Source organism: Protopterus annectens, chromosome 8.part0 (genome assembly GCF_019279795.1).
Source record: "Protopterus annectens isolate FY-2018-M chromosome 8.part0, PAN1.0, whole genome shotgun sequence".
In the NCBI taxonomy this organism is placed as follows: domain Eukaryota; kingdom Metazoa; phylum Chordata; order Ceratodontiformes; family Protopteridae; genus Protopterus; species Protopterus annectens.
In genome coordinates, this window is record NC_056741.1 from 1431721661 (window position 1) to 1431738739 (window position 17079).

The following is a 17079-nucleotide window of genomic DNA, read 5'->3' on the forward strand; positions in this document are numbered from 1 at the left end:
GTCGCACAAAATATTCCCCACTAGTAATAAACTTTACAAACACTCTCCTGAATTACTAAACAAAATCTGTGTGAGTATTAAGAATCCTTCATATTTTACAGCACCAATCCCAAGTAAACCTTTACAAGAAATCTTTCAGTACCCCCATTCCATTTCAGAGCCTTCTCCATGAAGAAACTAAAGTAGCAACTAAATAAAATAGGCACTAATTATCAGGTGCACTTCTACACCACCCACCCCAAGATTGCAAAAATGGCAAAGAAGTCCTGTGGACACATTAGGCTCACATTTAATTGATTCACTGTCCTCTAAAATATTCCTTTTACAGTGTAATAATGGAACAGTCGTCATCCTGCTAGAAGTAGAAACCTCTAATGGTAATGGACCTCTCAGTACTATTTTTTAAACATCTTTGTTAAATTAACATTCAAGACATAGGCACACATACACTAATAGAAAATAAAACAAACCATATTAAACCCTTTTCCTTTTCATGCATTATACATTGCATGATAACTATAAGAATCTGCGGACTTGGGAAAATCACCTTTCCAGTCTTTCTTTCCAATCTTTTCTGGACTCCACTGATTGATTCTTATAGCTTCTGTTATAGATGTAATTAAAAACTCTTATCAGAGCAGGTCTTTTTACTTAGCACTCCCCTATCTCTTTCTCTGTGCCTATACTTCAGTATCACTTCCTGGTAGGGAAGGCAGTCTAACTTGCAGTCCATATTTCTGCCTGGCCTCATTCCTATAATGATCATCATGTTTTCACTGTTGCTGTCCTAACAAGTGGGTTATCCGGCTCCCGGTAGCCCTCAGTCGGCCAGAATACCAAAGGTAAGTAAAAATGCCGTTGGTTGTAAAGGACGTCAGGGCGTCCGATACGAAAGGAGGCAGCCGACGTGACAAGCAGAAGCTTTTCATGCACGAGTGCCGGTCGTCAGTTTACCTTTGTTGAATTCCGACTACAAAGAGTTGAAGTCTACTACAGCTAAGTACCCCGTTGGGGATCCTCTTTTCTTGCCTTAATGAATGTCAGAAAAAGTTAATAATTGCCTTACCTGTGGAAAGCAGATTCCCCATAGAGATTTTCATTCCTATTGCATTATCTGTTTTGGCCTTGATCACGACGTTCCCAATTGTAATCTTTGTGCCGCCTTCAATCCGCGTACTGTCCATCATCTGGCTAAGATTTTGGCTAAGCAGTTCAGAGTTTGGACTAAGTTTGTGGGTATGGCGTCCGCCGGTCTTAAGGTTTCGGATATTCCGAAAAAGCGTAAGGGCAAGGACCATGACAGGCCTCAGAAAACTAAGTCCTTGGATGAGGCTAAGTTGGTAGTCAGTCAGGCGAGAGCCAGTGAGATACTTTTGCAGTCCCTGCAGTCCGCAGATGTACAACCACAGTCCTTGATTGAGTCAGAGTCTGTTAGGCCTTCAGCCTCCAGTTTGTCTTCCGACCTGTCACCGGTCGCCTCTTCTGCTGGAGCCGGTACTGCTAAGCTGACTCCGGGGTCCAAGGCCTCCATTTGGCGATCTGACAGCAAACTTCTTCCTTCTACTCCTGCTGCTTCTTCGGCTGTTGCCAGGCCTCCTGAGTCCTTCAGGCTTACAGGTAATCCTTCCATGTAATCCTTCCATCCATAAGACTGTGAAAAGGCAAGCTCCAGTTCCTTCTAGTTCTCAATCTCAGATGGTTAAAACGGCTAATGATTTGTTAACTCTTATCAGGGGTTCTCAGCCTCACCCTTCTAAAAGGAGTAGGGAGGTTTCTCCTGAGGTTTTATCCTGTTTAGGATCTGTTTCTTCCAGCATTTCTGCTGATGAAGAGGAATTTTCTCAGGCTTTTTCTCCCTTTGTGGATTCAGATGCAGAGGAGTCCATTCATTTGGCTTCTCCTCCAGAGTATTTCTCTTTTGGTGACACTGTAAATACCCTCAGGGAACATTTTAAATGGGAAAGCCAGGATTATCCACAATCTAAGAAATGGATTAGGGAGTTTCTTGATTTACCTCAGCATAAGCTATTCCCCTATGTTGGAAGTTGTTGATGTTTTTCTGGAAAATTCCTTGCCTCCAAATTTGGTTCCCCCTGCTCCCAGGAAACCTGATGGGTACTACAGAGTCCCTGATTCTCATTTATTTCTTTTTAGGAACCCATTGGCAGATGCAGAGGTTATTTCTCAGGTCCCTAAAGGGGTTAAGGCCACTGTTACCAGGAATCCTGTTCCATCGGACAGAGAACCTAGATAGGTGGGGCTAGAAATTTTATACCTCTGCCACCCTAGCTATTAGGGCTACCAATTGTCTTTTTCATATGCTGAAGTACCAACAGCATACCTTGGAGGCTATTAAGTCTAAGATTGCAAATGTACCTCTTTTGGCAGAGTGTAAAGACATGCAGGATTTGTTGAATTTAGCCACTCTGGTCAATAAGCATTCTTTGCATTGTGGTTTTGACATCCTTGAGGCCTCCAGTAGGGCTATGACTACTGGATCTGTTATTAGAAGGCATGCTTGGCTCAGAGAACAGCCTCTTCCAGAACCTGTCAAGGCTAAGCTTTTGGATGTACCTTTGCATAAGGACAATCTTTTTGGCAGCAAAGCTGAGGAGGTGCTTAAGAAGATGGAGGAAAAGGCCAAGTCCATGCAAACTGTTAAAGATTTTCTGCAAGTTCAACCCCCTCGCTTAAGCAGGAATTACCCGTCCAAGAGTTGGACCTTTCCTGGTACCAGTAGACAGAACCGTTCCAGGACTAAGGGTTACAAATCTTCTAGGGGACAGACAGTTACCCCTCAAAGGTCTAGGCGGTGGCAGGCTTCCACTTCTAAGGTGGGAAGCTCTAAGCCTGCATCTCAATCAGAGCACTCTCAATGACCTTTTACAACTTCTGCCTGTTCTTTCTTGCCTGGAGAGTCCTTTAGGGGGAAGGTTGGCCCTTTTTTTACATGTCTGGGCCTCTTTTACAAACGACAAATGGGTGCTCAGAATGGTGTCCCTGGGGCACAAGTTTTCTTTCCGCACCTTTCCAGTTCCGAAGGAATTCCCAGATGTTCCTTCAAACCAAAAGGCAGAAGTAGAAAAACAAATTTTGTCTTTGTTTTATCTGGGAGCAATAAAATCGGTTCCTGCTCAGCCGGTAGGCCAAGGCTTTTATTCCAGGCTTTTCCTAGTTCCAAAAAAACAAGGCATCTGGCGTCCTATCCTAGATCTTTCCATTCTGAACTCTTTTCTAGTAATTCCAAAGTTCAAAACGCTCACTCTGCATCAGTTGCTACCAATTCTAGAAAAGGATTCCTGGCTGGTAAACTTGGATCTCAAAGAGGCTTATCTGCACATCCGTATCAGGGAAAGTTGCAGGCAGTATCTTTGTTTCAGAGTGGGCAAACAACATTATCAATTCTCTGCGCTGCCCTTTGGCTTGACTACTGCTCCCAGAGTCTTCACAAGCCTGGGGAGCACACCTGGATGGCAGATGCATACAGGGATGGTGGAACGCCCAGCAGATGCACCTGCACATAAATCTAAAGGAGTTGATTGCAGTTCAACAAGCCTTACTAGCCTTCAAGCACCTTCTTTCTCCAGGGACCTTACTTGTCAGAACAGATGATACCACAGTCATGTGGTACATCAACAAGCAGGGAGAGACTTGCTCTTACCCTCTGTGCAGACAGATCATGAATCTTTGGTCCATGGCAGCATCCCTGGACCTGCATCTCCTTGCTCAGTTCCTTCCAGGAAGGCTCAATGTTTTGGCAGACCAGTTGGGCAGGCGAACCCTGGATCCTCATGAATGGCAGCTGAACAGGACAATTTTCTACAGCATCATTCAACGTTGGAGCACACCTCAGGTAGATCTTTTCTCTTCCCCGGACAATCACCTTCTGCCTCTCTTTTGCACCAGACAGCATCGCAGCAGGGCTTGGAGAGTGGATGTTCTGTCCTTCCCTTGGATGTTGCTATCAGTTTACGCCTTCCCTCCTCTTCCTCTTCTACCCAGTGTTGTTGATCATCAAGGACGAACGACCAAGGACTATTCTCATAGCTCCGAACTGGCCCAGACAGCATTGGTATCCGCTGCTTTGCAGTCTATTCCAATTCCCTCCTTGGCATCTTCCTCTGAAGCCAGATCTTTTGGCTCAGGAAGGGGGAATTATTCTGCATCCTCATCTTCAATCCCTTCACTTGGCAGCACGGCTCATAGTTTGACTCCTTCCTTATCTTCTTCTCTTTCAAAGTAGGTGGTTGATGTTCTGAGGGAGGCCAGGAGACCTAGCACTAGTAAGTCCTACGCTAGCAAATGGGAATGGTTTTCTCATTGGATGCAGGCTAGAGAGGAATAATCTTCTCAGCCTACCCTTCCTCTGATCTTGGAATACCTTGCTGAATTGCTTCAGGGTGGTCTTTCCTTTTCTTCTATCAAGCTCCATGCTTCAGCCATTTCTGTTCATTGTTCTTTTGAACAACCCATTTTCTCTCATCCCTTGATGAAAATGTTTCTCAGAGGTGCTTGTAACTTAAAACCTCCCAGAAGGGCACCTACTCCAGCATGGGATCTTAATTTTGTTCTAGAGAAACTCACTCTTCAGCCTTTTGAGCCAGCTGCCTCTGCAGATTTAAAGTTTCTCTCACGGAAGGCTGCTTTCCTCTTGGCTATAACTTCAGCAAGGAGGGTTTCAGAGATGCAGGCTTTGATGGCTGTGGAGCCTTTTACTATTTTCCATCCAGACAGGGTCTCTTTGAGAACCAACCCTTCCTTTATGCCTAAGGTGGTTTTTAGCTTGACTCTTAATCAGTCCAAACACCTTCCTACCTTCTTTCCTAATCCTCGAAATAAAGGTGAAAGGATCCTGCATTCTCTTGATGTGCACAGACAGCTCAGGTTTTACCTGGTCTGGACTAAAGACCTTCGGAAATCAGCTCAGTTATTGGTCAGTTTTTCCCCTGGAGCTCTAGACAAGGCTATTTCTAAGCAAACCATTTCCAAGTGGATTGCACATTGCATCAACTTTTGTTATTCTTTTCATGACAAGGTTCCTCCTCAATGGGTTAGGACCTACTCATCTAGAGCAGCTTCCACTTCTACAGCCTTTTTATGGGGTGTCCCTACTAAAGATATTTTGGAGGCTGCCACTTGGTCTTCTGTTCGCACTTTCACAAAACATTATAATTTGCCTCTGTTTTCCAGAGCCAGGGCAGGGTTTGCCACTGCTGTGTTGCAAGGCATTATCTCCAACCCTTGATTCGGTTGGTTCCTCCTCCTTTCTCACTGGGCTTTGGTAATCAACCCATTTGTTAGGACAGCAACAATGAAACACGATGAACATAGTACAGTTGTGTACACTTACCATAAATGTAGATGTTCGAGTGTATTCACTGTTGCAGTCCTGGTTTCTCTCCCTCCTCCCCCCTTTTGGTCCTCTCCTATTCTTTTTTCCTGAGGTACAGGCTGAATTGGATATTTGCCAAATTGGCATTTGGCTTAGCCTTTTTTCTGGGGGCTTCTGACTGTTATGGCAAGAAAGACTGAGGAAGTGACGTCAGTTGCCTCCTTTTGTATCGGACGCCCTGACATCCTTTACAACCGACGTCATTTTTACTTACCTTTGGTATTCTGGCTGACTGAGGGCTACCGGGAGCCGGATAACCCATTTGTTAGGACTGCAACAGTGAATACACTCTAACATGTACATTTATGGTAAGTGTACACAGCTGTACTTTATTCTTCCCTCTTTAGCAATTTGCTACCATTACCTTTGTTCCTTTCAGTTTTCTCCAGTAAATTGCTCTTGCCTGTTTTCATTACCCCTACCTGCCGTCATGTGTATTGCAAAATCTTCTTTCTCAAATCCCATGACAGCTTTGTCCTTGGAATACTTTCTGCTACTTTATGAATGTAATATTGCTTCCCTCTTATTTCTCCAAATCTTTTGGGTTTCTAAAATCATGATAGGAGTGGACCCCATTCATATGTCAAAGTACAATTAAAGTTCATGAAATTAGTATTGTTTCAATTTTTGTCAGGCAAAAGTGCTCTTCGCAGCACCCGCAATGTGCCCAGTAGTGACTCCTCCTGCAAGTCATATGGGGTTAAATGGATTGGTAGCATATCTAAATATGATTGTAGATTCTTTTTTATAAGACCCGTTGCTCCTACTACTGTTGGAACTGTCTGGGCATCTTACTTCCACATTGTTCTCGTTTCTGCCTGCAAATCCTGATATTTTATGACCGTCTCTCTTTGTATGGAAGACATTATAGTCACTGGCTGTGGCGATTTCATTGAGCAATGCTACTCTTGTCTTCTTTTTTTGGATGACTATACCTAGTTTTCTAGCATCTATCTTTTGAACTGTTGGTAATGCTTGATCCCAAATGATGTAGACTTCATTTTCTTTAATGCTTTGTGGCTCATGTTTCCAGTGTTTTTCAGTCACTTAAATACTATAATGTTTGCACAATCCCCAGTGAAACAGTTTTGCCATATTATTATGCTTTTCATTATATAGTCCTTCTGCCATTAGTATGTCGCAACCAGCAACGAGGTGTGTGACTGTTTGTTTCCAATTCGGTTTTACAAAACCTACATTCGTCTGTTTCTCCCACATGTTCAATGGACTTTGTAAAACAACGTGTGCGCAGCCCACTATCTTGGGCCACCAATATTAACCTTTCATCTCTTGGTTTGAACTCGCCTCTCCTTAACCATTCCTGCATTTGTTCCTGATCAATATGTGGTCTTCTATACTTGCAACTATATTTATGCTTTTTCCACATTTCTTACCTTCTCGTCTGGTCCTTCACCTTATATTCTTTCTTTTGTTTGTTGGCACATTCAGTTGCTGCCTGATTTTTATCTACTTCTGGTTTGATTTCCATTCCTGCTTGACGCCGATATCCTTCTGCTAAATTAAGCAGAGAAGTCATCTTAGATTTATTCTCCTCATGTTTCAAAACTTTCACTACATTTGGGTCTTGTGAGGTCAGCAGATGTGCGGAGTCCCACAATTACAGATCTATACATGTAATCAATTTCAAAGAGGCCTGTCCGTCCTTCGGAACGGGAAACATATAGTCTTGGTATACACTGATTTTTATAAATCATTTGTTGAGCATGACACATCCTTCTTGTTTTACGATCTAATCTAGTCAACACGTTTGTTTGGCCAGTCAGTCACTCCAAAACAGTAAGTTAGGACAGGAAGAGCAAATTGGTTTATAGCTTGGATTTTGTTCCTAGATGTCAACACAGTTTTCAGAGTTAATTTAAGTCTTCAAAAGTATTCCTTACTATGTTTTATTCACATTTATTCATGTTTTATTGTTGATCCTTCATCAATTCCCAAATATTTGTACAGTCCCTCTTGCTCAAGTTCTTTCATATCACATTCTTGTCCCAAACTGATGATCTGATGTTGTTAATCTTCACCTAATCCTTGATGGTGGGTTTGGTTCTGAACCCTTGGAACCGACTCTGACGTTATTTTCCAGCTCGCGCTCTCCAAACTCTCAAGCCAGCCTCTACAACATCAGATAAAGAAGTTATTTCTTACCATAACATTCCGTCTGTGTTGTTCATCTTCACCAGTCCTTGACATACCCACCCACGTTTCCCTCATCCTAAGTCTCTTAGTCCTCTCAGGTTTATGGTACGTGATTGAATGATTAGGTGATTGAACATCTAAACATTGACCACGTAATATTGAACTGCAAAATAACGAACGCTGCCAGGAAATGTTACCATCGGCCACAAAAAAAAAATAACTTTACAGCCAAACTAAATGGAGGGCTTCGCCCCACACACCCCCCGACATGGGGGTTGTGCCCCCCACACCCCCTCTAACTAAATATACCAACGTCGAGATCACTCCACAGTGGAGGAAATGGCAAAATCCAGCGAACGGCCAAGGGAAATATTTCCCTGAGTTTAATTGGGCGTTCGCTGTTTTTTGCTTTCAATATTACGTGGTCTTTGTTTAGGTGTTCGATCACCTAATCAGTCGATCACGTAGTATAGACCCGTCCTCTCCAATTCTGATCCAGTTTCTCATCAAGAACTTGTAGATGACCTCGTCGGTTTTGTATGTTTTATATATATATATATATATATATATATATATATATATATATATATATATATATATATATATATATAAATCTTGATTTCCTGGCTGTATTCTGCCATCTGGCAAACTTAATCTGAGGTAATCTCTGTGAGGAGCATTATGGGTGGAGCCTGGCTTGAGAGTTTGGAGACCGCGAGCTGGAAGATAACGGCCGAGTCGGTTCCGTGGGTTCGAAACCCACTGTCAGGGATGGGTGAAAATGAACAACACAGATGGAACGTTACAGTAAGACATAACTTCTTTTTTTTTTCCTGGTGCTGCAGTTTTCTTGCTTTAAAGGTTGCTTTTGCACACTTATCAAGACCAAATGACAAATATTCAGTATGGTGGTTGTAGTTCTCCTTAAGGATCTCCATCCAAATTCCTTCTTTTTCCTTTTTTTTTTTGAACTCCTCAGTTCATTATCATCCCTTTCCACTTTTATTTAATAAATCATTATTTAATTCGTAAGAATGATGTGGCTATGGGGACCCCATGTGCCAACAGTTATGATAATGCAGTGTTGGCAAGTTGGGAGTCCCAGTACGTATTAGACAGTAATAACTTTGTACCACATATATTTTACCATCATTTTGTTGACGACATATTTCTTTTGCGGCAGGGTGTTATCAGTTGTTTTCAACAATTTCTATTCCATTTGCATGAGATCACCACCTTTCTTAAATTTTCTATGAAAGCATCTGCTGAGAGCATATATTTTCTTGATGTATGTATTTTTAAAAATGCAGATAAGGGAACAGCTGCTTCTAGATAAAGGAAAGAGTGCCATAAAAATCATAGTTTACACCCCCCACACATTTATAGAAACATAATTAAAGGACAATTTATGAGGTTATCGAGATTAAATAACAATCATACTATCTTTTTTGAACAACCAGTTATGTTGAAAGAGGAATTGTTGCAGAGAGGCTATAAGACCGAGGAAATACAGAGACAATTGGAGCATGTCCTATGTCTGAGAAATACCTCGGCAGCACCCTGTTTTTCTATAAAAGCAGGACAGAATGCAGTAGAGAGAGAGTTTTACCAGAAAGGTTCTTGGGATTAGTTTGCCATATTCTGATATTATAGCCAATATATGTGACATTATAAAAAAGAGTTGGTACATTCTCAAATCTGATAGTAAAATGAACAGTATTATAGGTACTGAACTCACTTTTGTTTTTAGAAATAGGAGTACATTAAAATGAATGGTATGGTAAAAATGGGAATAAGATTGAGAGGTAAGAAAGGTACAATTCCCTGTATGAATTGCAATTTTTGTACATACTTTAATACCAATGATACCTTTGTACATCCTAGGACAGGGAGGAAGTATATGTTTAATGTGAAAGCCACATGAAAGTCCATACACCTAATATATTTATCACAATGTCAGATTTGTTTGAAATTTTATGTGGGAAAGACTAATCATACCATGATGGAAAGAATAAGAGAATACATCAGGGACAAATTCACTAGCCCAGCATGTCTTGGATAGTACTAGCAAGCATACATTCAAATTTCCAGTAGTGGATTGGATTAAAGATTATCGTAGAATGGGGGATATCATTAATAAGACAGAGGACAGAGAGTTGACATGGATTTTAAAACTTCAGGCAGATAAGGAAGGAGGCTTAAATGATAAGGTCTCTCAAAGACCTAGACTTAAAAATAGGAGACCTTTCCTTTTTAATGAATGATGAACATGTGCTTTTTAGTCACTGTTTTTATTGGTGTTTGATTTAATTGAAGGAGTATATTGAGAAGAAGGTTGTGCATATTGTATTAAGTCTAATGAAATGGTTTTATCCAAGAAAGCGCTTACCTATATATTTTATGTCATCTAATAAATTGTTTCTCTGTCTATATTTACTTGATGTATTTTTACTTTCTAAGTAAGATTATTAATGTAGGTAAAGTAATTTTTTTTTATATTTTCTTGGTAGAAAATACATGTAACTGTATTAATAGTTCTTTGTTTGTATTTTCTGGATTTTGCTATTTTTTTTTAAACCAAGGTCTTTTTGTATTACAGGTATAAGTCAGAGTAGGGAGTGTGTGTACAGAGAACCAGTGAGAACACGGAAACATAGCTTGGCTTGCTGGCACAGAGGGATGGAGGCCCAGACTCCGATCCAGATGACCAAGGTTCAGTTAGTGGCCCCAGCTCTTGGAGGAGTCGGGCAGAGAGAGGGAGGAGTAAAGGTGCATGTCCCACTCATTTCTGGGGGCTGCCTGCACTCAGAAACGTACAGGGGCAGGGCTGCTTGGAGGAAATGCCCCTTGCAATTTGTACATTGTACGTTCTCTCCCTGGTGCTGTAGAGTCATGGCTGTTAGGACAGGGGAGAAGACAGAGACACTTAGAACTACCCCTGATGGTTTTCTGGATGATGACTCCTCTTGGTTGGTGCTTGTCCGGTAGGGACCAAATGGGCTCATAGACTGAGAGAATGTCTGATTTTTGCCAGGCAGCAGGGGCTAAAAGGGAATTGAAAAGGGAATTGAAAATATAATACAGCAATCCTAAAGGTACATAAGAGATCCTCATGTCCAACATCTATGCTTAAGCATGTGCCTTGTGTGCTCTAATTCCTGTTGGGTAAAAAGCTACTACTTTGACATAACTTGGCCTTGAGAAACATGGCTCAGAAGGTGTGTAAATTCCTCTGTTATGATTTATTGTTACAATGATCCTCTCCTCAAAGATCACTTATGTTTAAGTACGTTATACAGCTGTTTGTTATGGCTTCATACACAGTGTTTTTGGTTTTAATAGTTTACCACTTAAAACTAATTTCAGAGACTGGATTGCACTGCTTTGTTAAACAATTTATAAACAGTCTGGATTAAAAAGTGTGTTGTCAAATGCATTTTTTTTTGTTTGTAACAGCTTTGGAAATCTGATGATTTTGGACAGACATGGATAATGATTCAGGAGCATGTGAAATCCTTTTACTGGTATGATTTTGCACTATATTTTTTATTGGTTATTTTTATACACGCACCAAAATGTGACTTCATTTGCTAATTTCACAGACGGAATTTTTTGCTAATAACTGATCGGTTTAGAAAGCTGTTAATGACAATAAATACAGATGGGAAAGCCAAAGCCATCTCAAGTAGGGCTCAGGATGCAGGACTGGTTTAGATTACCCTTTTATTACTCTGGTGAGTAAAGGTCTTGTCAGGTCAGATGTGATCAAAGAAACAATTTTGTTCATTGAGCCCTGTTAAAACAGCACCCATATTATCCTGTTCAGACCCTTGGCTTTGCTCTGGCATAAATCCTCATGAAAAATTCCCAGGTTTCTGCAGAATGTAATCTGATGCAAGGTGTGTGTTATCCTGTCTGCCTCCTTTTGGCCCAAGAAATCTGGTTTCCCCTTCTCAGGCCTCATCTCAAGGAACCTTCCCTGGATGTTAGACCCAGTGCAGGATCTGCTTTTCCACCCGTCCAGGAAGTCTCACCCCAACTGTTCCAATCTCAGACTAACTGCTTGGTTTCTCCAATTCCAGTTATGGCCAATAACCCACCCCTTTTGTCTAATGGTTTGGATTTTGTCTACTTCCCAGAGTGATTCCACTCACAAGTTGCAAATTTGAGAAATGAAAATCTTTTTGTTTGATAATCCTCCCCACAGCACATTGATCTGTTTTAACCTCTATCCCAGATGATATCCTTCCATATCACTGTTGCAGTATCCTTCACCTAGGGGATCTCCTGCCAAGGATAGCTCAATGTCTGGCCAGTATACTAAAGCTTTCAGCACTTATAAGCACCATACATCACTTGTGTGCTCCGTGTAAAAAGATGTAGGGCATAAATGTGACATACGGACGCAAACACTGAGAACTTTGCCGACAGTCTGAAAGCCTTTCTGCTGTGCTGGTTATCAAGCCGTTTTTCAGATAACTGCCCTGTTGAGGTTTCGTCTGTTCATTTTTACTGTTGTACGGTGTTGCGTTCATGTCATCCAGAAAGGGAAAATGTCATTGTGGGAGGGATAATCCCCATAAACGCTGTCATGACCAATTTCTTTTTTTTTTTTTTTTTTTTGTGCTTGGGTGCTTCCCACAATCCTACGCAGTGCTCTGTCTTCCAGGTGTTTGTGCCTATGACTCTATCTAGTCACCGCTTCTCCTTGTCCATGTATATTGAGAACCAGTGACTTAAGCTGTTGGCTCAGGGTGCTATGGTGGAATCCTCCCATCCGCAAGGGACAGCCATTTACCACGAAGGCAGCCAAAAATGTTAGGATGTCCTTCAAGGATGCATCTGCAGTCCTAACATATGGGTTGTCTTGCCTCAGGCAGCCCTCGGTCGGCCCGATTCCAAAGTCTGGGTCTGGCCTCGGCTGATGTCGCAGTTCACCCGACGTCATAGCTCCTTGGGTATAAAGGCATCAGCCGACGCCATTTTCCTCAGTCTTTCTTGCCGCACGGTGCCAGAAGCTGTTCGCAAGTGCCGGTCGGTCAGATCCAGAGATTTCAGCTACCGAAGACTTCTAAAAAGCTAAGTACCCCGTTGGGGACTCTTTCTTGCCTCAGCCGATGTCAGAAAAAGTAAATAATTGTTTAACTTGTGGGAAACAAATACCTCATAAGGATTTCCACTCTTACTGCCTTCCTTGCTTAGGCCCAGACCACGACGTATCAGCTTGTTTAGCCTGTGCCTCCTTCAACCGACGGACACTTAGACGTCGGTCGGAGTTTGCAGAAGAGTTTTTTGATCCCGCTTTTGCATATAAAATGCCGTCGGAGACTCCGACTACTCATTTAGCTAAAAAAACGCAAGGAAAAGGACCGACACTCGCGGCCCGCGGTTTCGGCTGAAACCACGGTTAGGCCTACCGCGAGTGTCTCGGTTTCGGCTGAAACCGAGTCCTCGGTTCTTCCTCCGGCCACAAGCAGGCCTCTGACGACCGAGGCCTCAGAGGCCCCGGCGGAGTCGGCTACAGAAATTGCTACCGAAGAAGCAGGCACACTAGAATTGTCCGACACCATTCCGTTGGACATTTCTACTCCTGCATGTGGGGCAGCTAGACCCCCTGCTTCTATGTCCATTAAGGCCTTCTCCAGGGCTAAAGCAGCTAAACTTTCCAAGGCCTTACCTACTAAAGCTCCACCTCACAGACCTTCCTCAAGTTCTCAAATTCTCAGCCTTGCTGAGGACCTTATTTCTTTGATCAGGGGATCCCAACCTCACCCAGACAGGGCCTCACAACCTCCTCCTGAAAAAAGGCCTAGGACTGAACCCACTGAACCTCTTTCCTCTGACTATTCCTCGGATGGATCAGATGTATCAGACCATCAGGAAGGCCCATACTCACCTTATGAGGATTCGGATGCAGAAGACTCCATTCCTTCTGCCTCCCCCCCAGAAGAATTTTCATTTGGGGAAACTCTACATTCAATGAGGGAACATTTTCAATGGCAGGGTCAGGACTTTTCTGATTCTAGAGAAAGGCTAAGGACTTTTTTACACTTACCACAGCATAGGCCTCTAGCCATACCACCTGTACTATCAGTTGTTGATGATGCATACAATGATGCCTGTTCAGCCCCTGATTCTCTTCCCCCGGCCCCTGCCAAACCTGACAGATATTACAGGGTCCCGGATTCTCATTTCCACTTGTACAAGGCCCACGCTGCAGACCCAGAAACAATTTCTCAGGGACCCAAGGGTGTTGCAGCTGCCTCTGCCAAAAACCCCCTACCCTCTGAAAGAGAATCAAGAGCATTAGAGAGATGGGGTAAAAAAGTTTATACATCTGCTACTCTTTCTGCCAGGGCTTTAAACTGTCAATTTCACATGATAAGAGTACCAGGAATTTTTTTTAGATCAGCTAAATAAAAAGCTTTCCTCTCCTGAACCTTTAGACCGTAAGTCCCTTCAGGAGTTGGTACACAATTCTCAGCAGGTCAGTAATCACTTTTTAAAATGTGGCTATGATGCACTGGAGGCTTCATTTAGATCAGCTATGACTGGAGCAGTGATTCGAAAGCATGCCTGGCTAAAAGAGCAATCCTTGCCAGACCATGTAAAATCTAAACTCCTAGATGCCCCTATGGAGAAACAAAGTTTATTTGGCTCTCCTGCACAGGAGGTACTAAAGAAAGTGGAAGAAAAGGCAAAATCTGTGCAAACAGTCAAGGATTTTCTGCAGGTCCAACCTCCGAGGTTCAGCAGAAATTGGCCTTCAAAGAATTGGTCCTTTCCAGACACCACCAGAGCACAGAGAGGCAGAAATAGACGCCCAAGAGGCAGAGGTCAATCAAGGGGTGCCTACAGGGGCCGTCAGTGGCAACCTGACAACCAGAGGAGTGCCTCCACATCTGCGACTGCAACCACTTCCACAGGACAGACACAATGACTTGGCTCTGATTCCGCCTGCCAGGGAACAATTAGAAGCACCCTTGGGCAGAAAGTTAGCTTTATTTTCAAAAAACTGGCATTGCATCACAAGAGACAAATGGACTTTGCAAACAATAGACAAAGGCTACAGGTTTCACTTCCACACCTTACCAAAAAAGAGAGGAATGCCAAACCTTCCACCGAGCCAGAAGACAGAGGCTCTAAAACAGGTCATCAACTTACTAAGGATGAGAGCAATAGAAAAGGTACCATCTATGGAACAAGGCCAAGGATTTTACTCCAGACTATTCCTTGTACCAAGAAAAGAAACTCAATGGAGGCTTATTCTCGACTTGTCCGCACTGAACACATATCTCATTGTACCAAAATTCAAGATGCTGACCCTACAGCAACTTCTTCCCATGTTGGGCAAGGAGTCTTGGCTGGTGGCTCTAGATCTCAAGGAGGCATACCTGCACGTCCCTATAAGACCAGATTGCAGAAGACACCTCAGATTTCTTGCAGGATCAGAGCATTATCAATTCTCAGCATTGCCCTTTGGCTTATCTACTGCGCCCAGAGTATTCACGAAATGCCTGGCATCAGTAATTGCACATTGCAGGCTTCATGGAATTCAAATCTACCCATACCTGGACGACTGCCTAATACAAGCGGACAACAAGACAAAAATAATAAAGGATTTGGCCTATGTCATACAACTGCTACAAGCTTTGGGATACACAGTCAACATACAGAAGTCAAGACTAGTGCCATCTCAAAGGATAACATTTTTGGGTGCAAAACTGGACACAATAACTCAGATGGCTTTTCTCACAGAAGAAAAACAAAAACAACTTCCAGTCTACTTCACGGCATTGACAAGGCAAACTCAGCTTACTGCAAGGAAAGTCCTGCATGCCCTGGGTTACATGGCATCCTGCATAATCTTGATACCACATGCCAGACTACATATGAGGAAATTACAATGGTACCTAAGAAATGTATGGTCTCAACACAGACACAGTCTAGAAACCATACCACCAATCATTCCATGCCTGAAAAAGGAATTCTTGTGGTGGGCTCAGGCCTGCAAGACCAACAGAGGGTTGCATTTCCACAAACCACAACCAAGGCAGACCATCACCACGGACGCCTCAGACCTAGGCTGGGGAGCACACATGGAAGACAAGTGTATCCAAGGCCTATGGTCCCAAGACCAGCTGAAGCTACACATAAATCTAAAGGAGATGCTGGCAGTGAAGCATGCAATAGAGGCATTCAAATCATTCCTTCAGCAAGGAACCCTGCTGATAAGGACGGACAATACCACAGTCATGTGGTACATCAACAAACAGGGAGGCACGCACTCCTACCCTTTATGCCGGATGGCAATGGAGCTGTGGAACCTAGGCCTGAATCTCAATATACAACTGCAGGCCAGATTCGTACCAGGAAAAGAGAATATACTAGCAGACAAATTAAGCAGAACTACCACGGATGCTCACGAATGGATGCTGCATCCAGATATCTTCAAAACCATAACAAAGACATGGGGAATGCCAGAAATAGACCTGTTTGCCTCCCCACTCAACCACCAACTGAAGAAATTCTGCTCAAGAGAATACCACCCACAAGCCTGGAGGGTGGACTCCCTTTCTTTCAGCTGGAAGGCCCTGACAGTTTATGCCTTCCCACCTCTCCCATTGATGTACAAAGTTCTACTGAAGATCAGGGAGGAACAGCCAAAGGTAATTCTGATAGCTCCAGACTGGCCAAGGCAACATTGGTATCCGCTACTGAGAAGCATGTCTCGGACGAACCCATGGCCTCTACCTCTATGGCCTTTACTCCTAACACAGAACAACTACAAGACCCTGCATCCGAACTTGAAAACTCTGCAGCTAACCGCCTGGAAAATTGCATAAAACAAAACCAGCCTGCTTTATCTCAGAGAGTCAAGGACATTATCCTGGAGGCTCGCAGACCCTCCACAAGGAAAACATACTCAGCCAAATGGAAGCGATTCCTTATTTGGAGTACATCAAAGGGAACAGATGTCACGATTGCAAACATAGCACACATCCTAGAATACTTAACAGAACTGTTCCACAATGGCCTGTCCTATTCTTCTATTAAGATTCATGCTTCAGCAATTTCAGCAGAGTACAACATGGATCCTCCTATCTTTTCTCATCCTCTCCTCAGACAATTCCTAAGAGGGATCAAAAATGTAAAACCTCCAAGGAAACCACCTCTGCCTGCATGGGATCTCAATTTTGTGCTGGAAAAATTAACACTTCCCCCTTTTGAACCAGCTGCATCAGCAGACTTACAGTTCTTATCTTGGAAAACTGCCTTCCTTCTGGCAATCACTTGAGCAAGAAGGGTATCAGAGTTACAGGCATTAATGGCAGTACAGCCTTTCCTTATCTTTCACCAGGATAGAGTGTCTCTGAGAATCAATCCTACTTTCATGCCAAAGGTGGTATCCAGGGTATCCTTGAACCAAGCTATTCATTTACCTACGTTCTTTCCTAACCCACAGAACAGGGGGGAAAAGCTACTACACACCTTAGATGTACATAGACAACTGCGCTACTACCAGGACAGAA

General features: G+C 43.0%; 1 protein-coding gene across 1 annotated transcript in view; it reads left to right on the plus strand.

The window, feature by feature from the left end:
* SORL1 (sortilin related receptor 1) overlaps positions 1 to 17079 on the plus strand; it is a 5131225-nt gene that overhangs the window by 536968 nt on the left and 4577178 nt on the right. The window contains exon 5 of the mRNA XM_044081038.1: positions 11003 to 11070. Coding sequence (XP_043936973.1) covers positions 11003 to 11070 — 68 coding nt within the window. The remainder of the gene's footprint in view (positions 1 to 11002; positions 11071 to 17079) is intronic.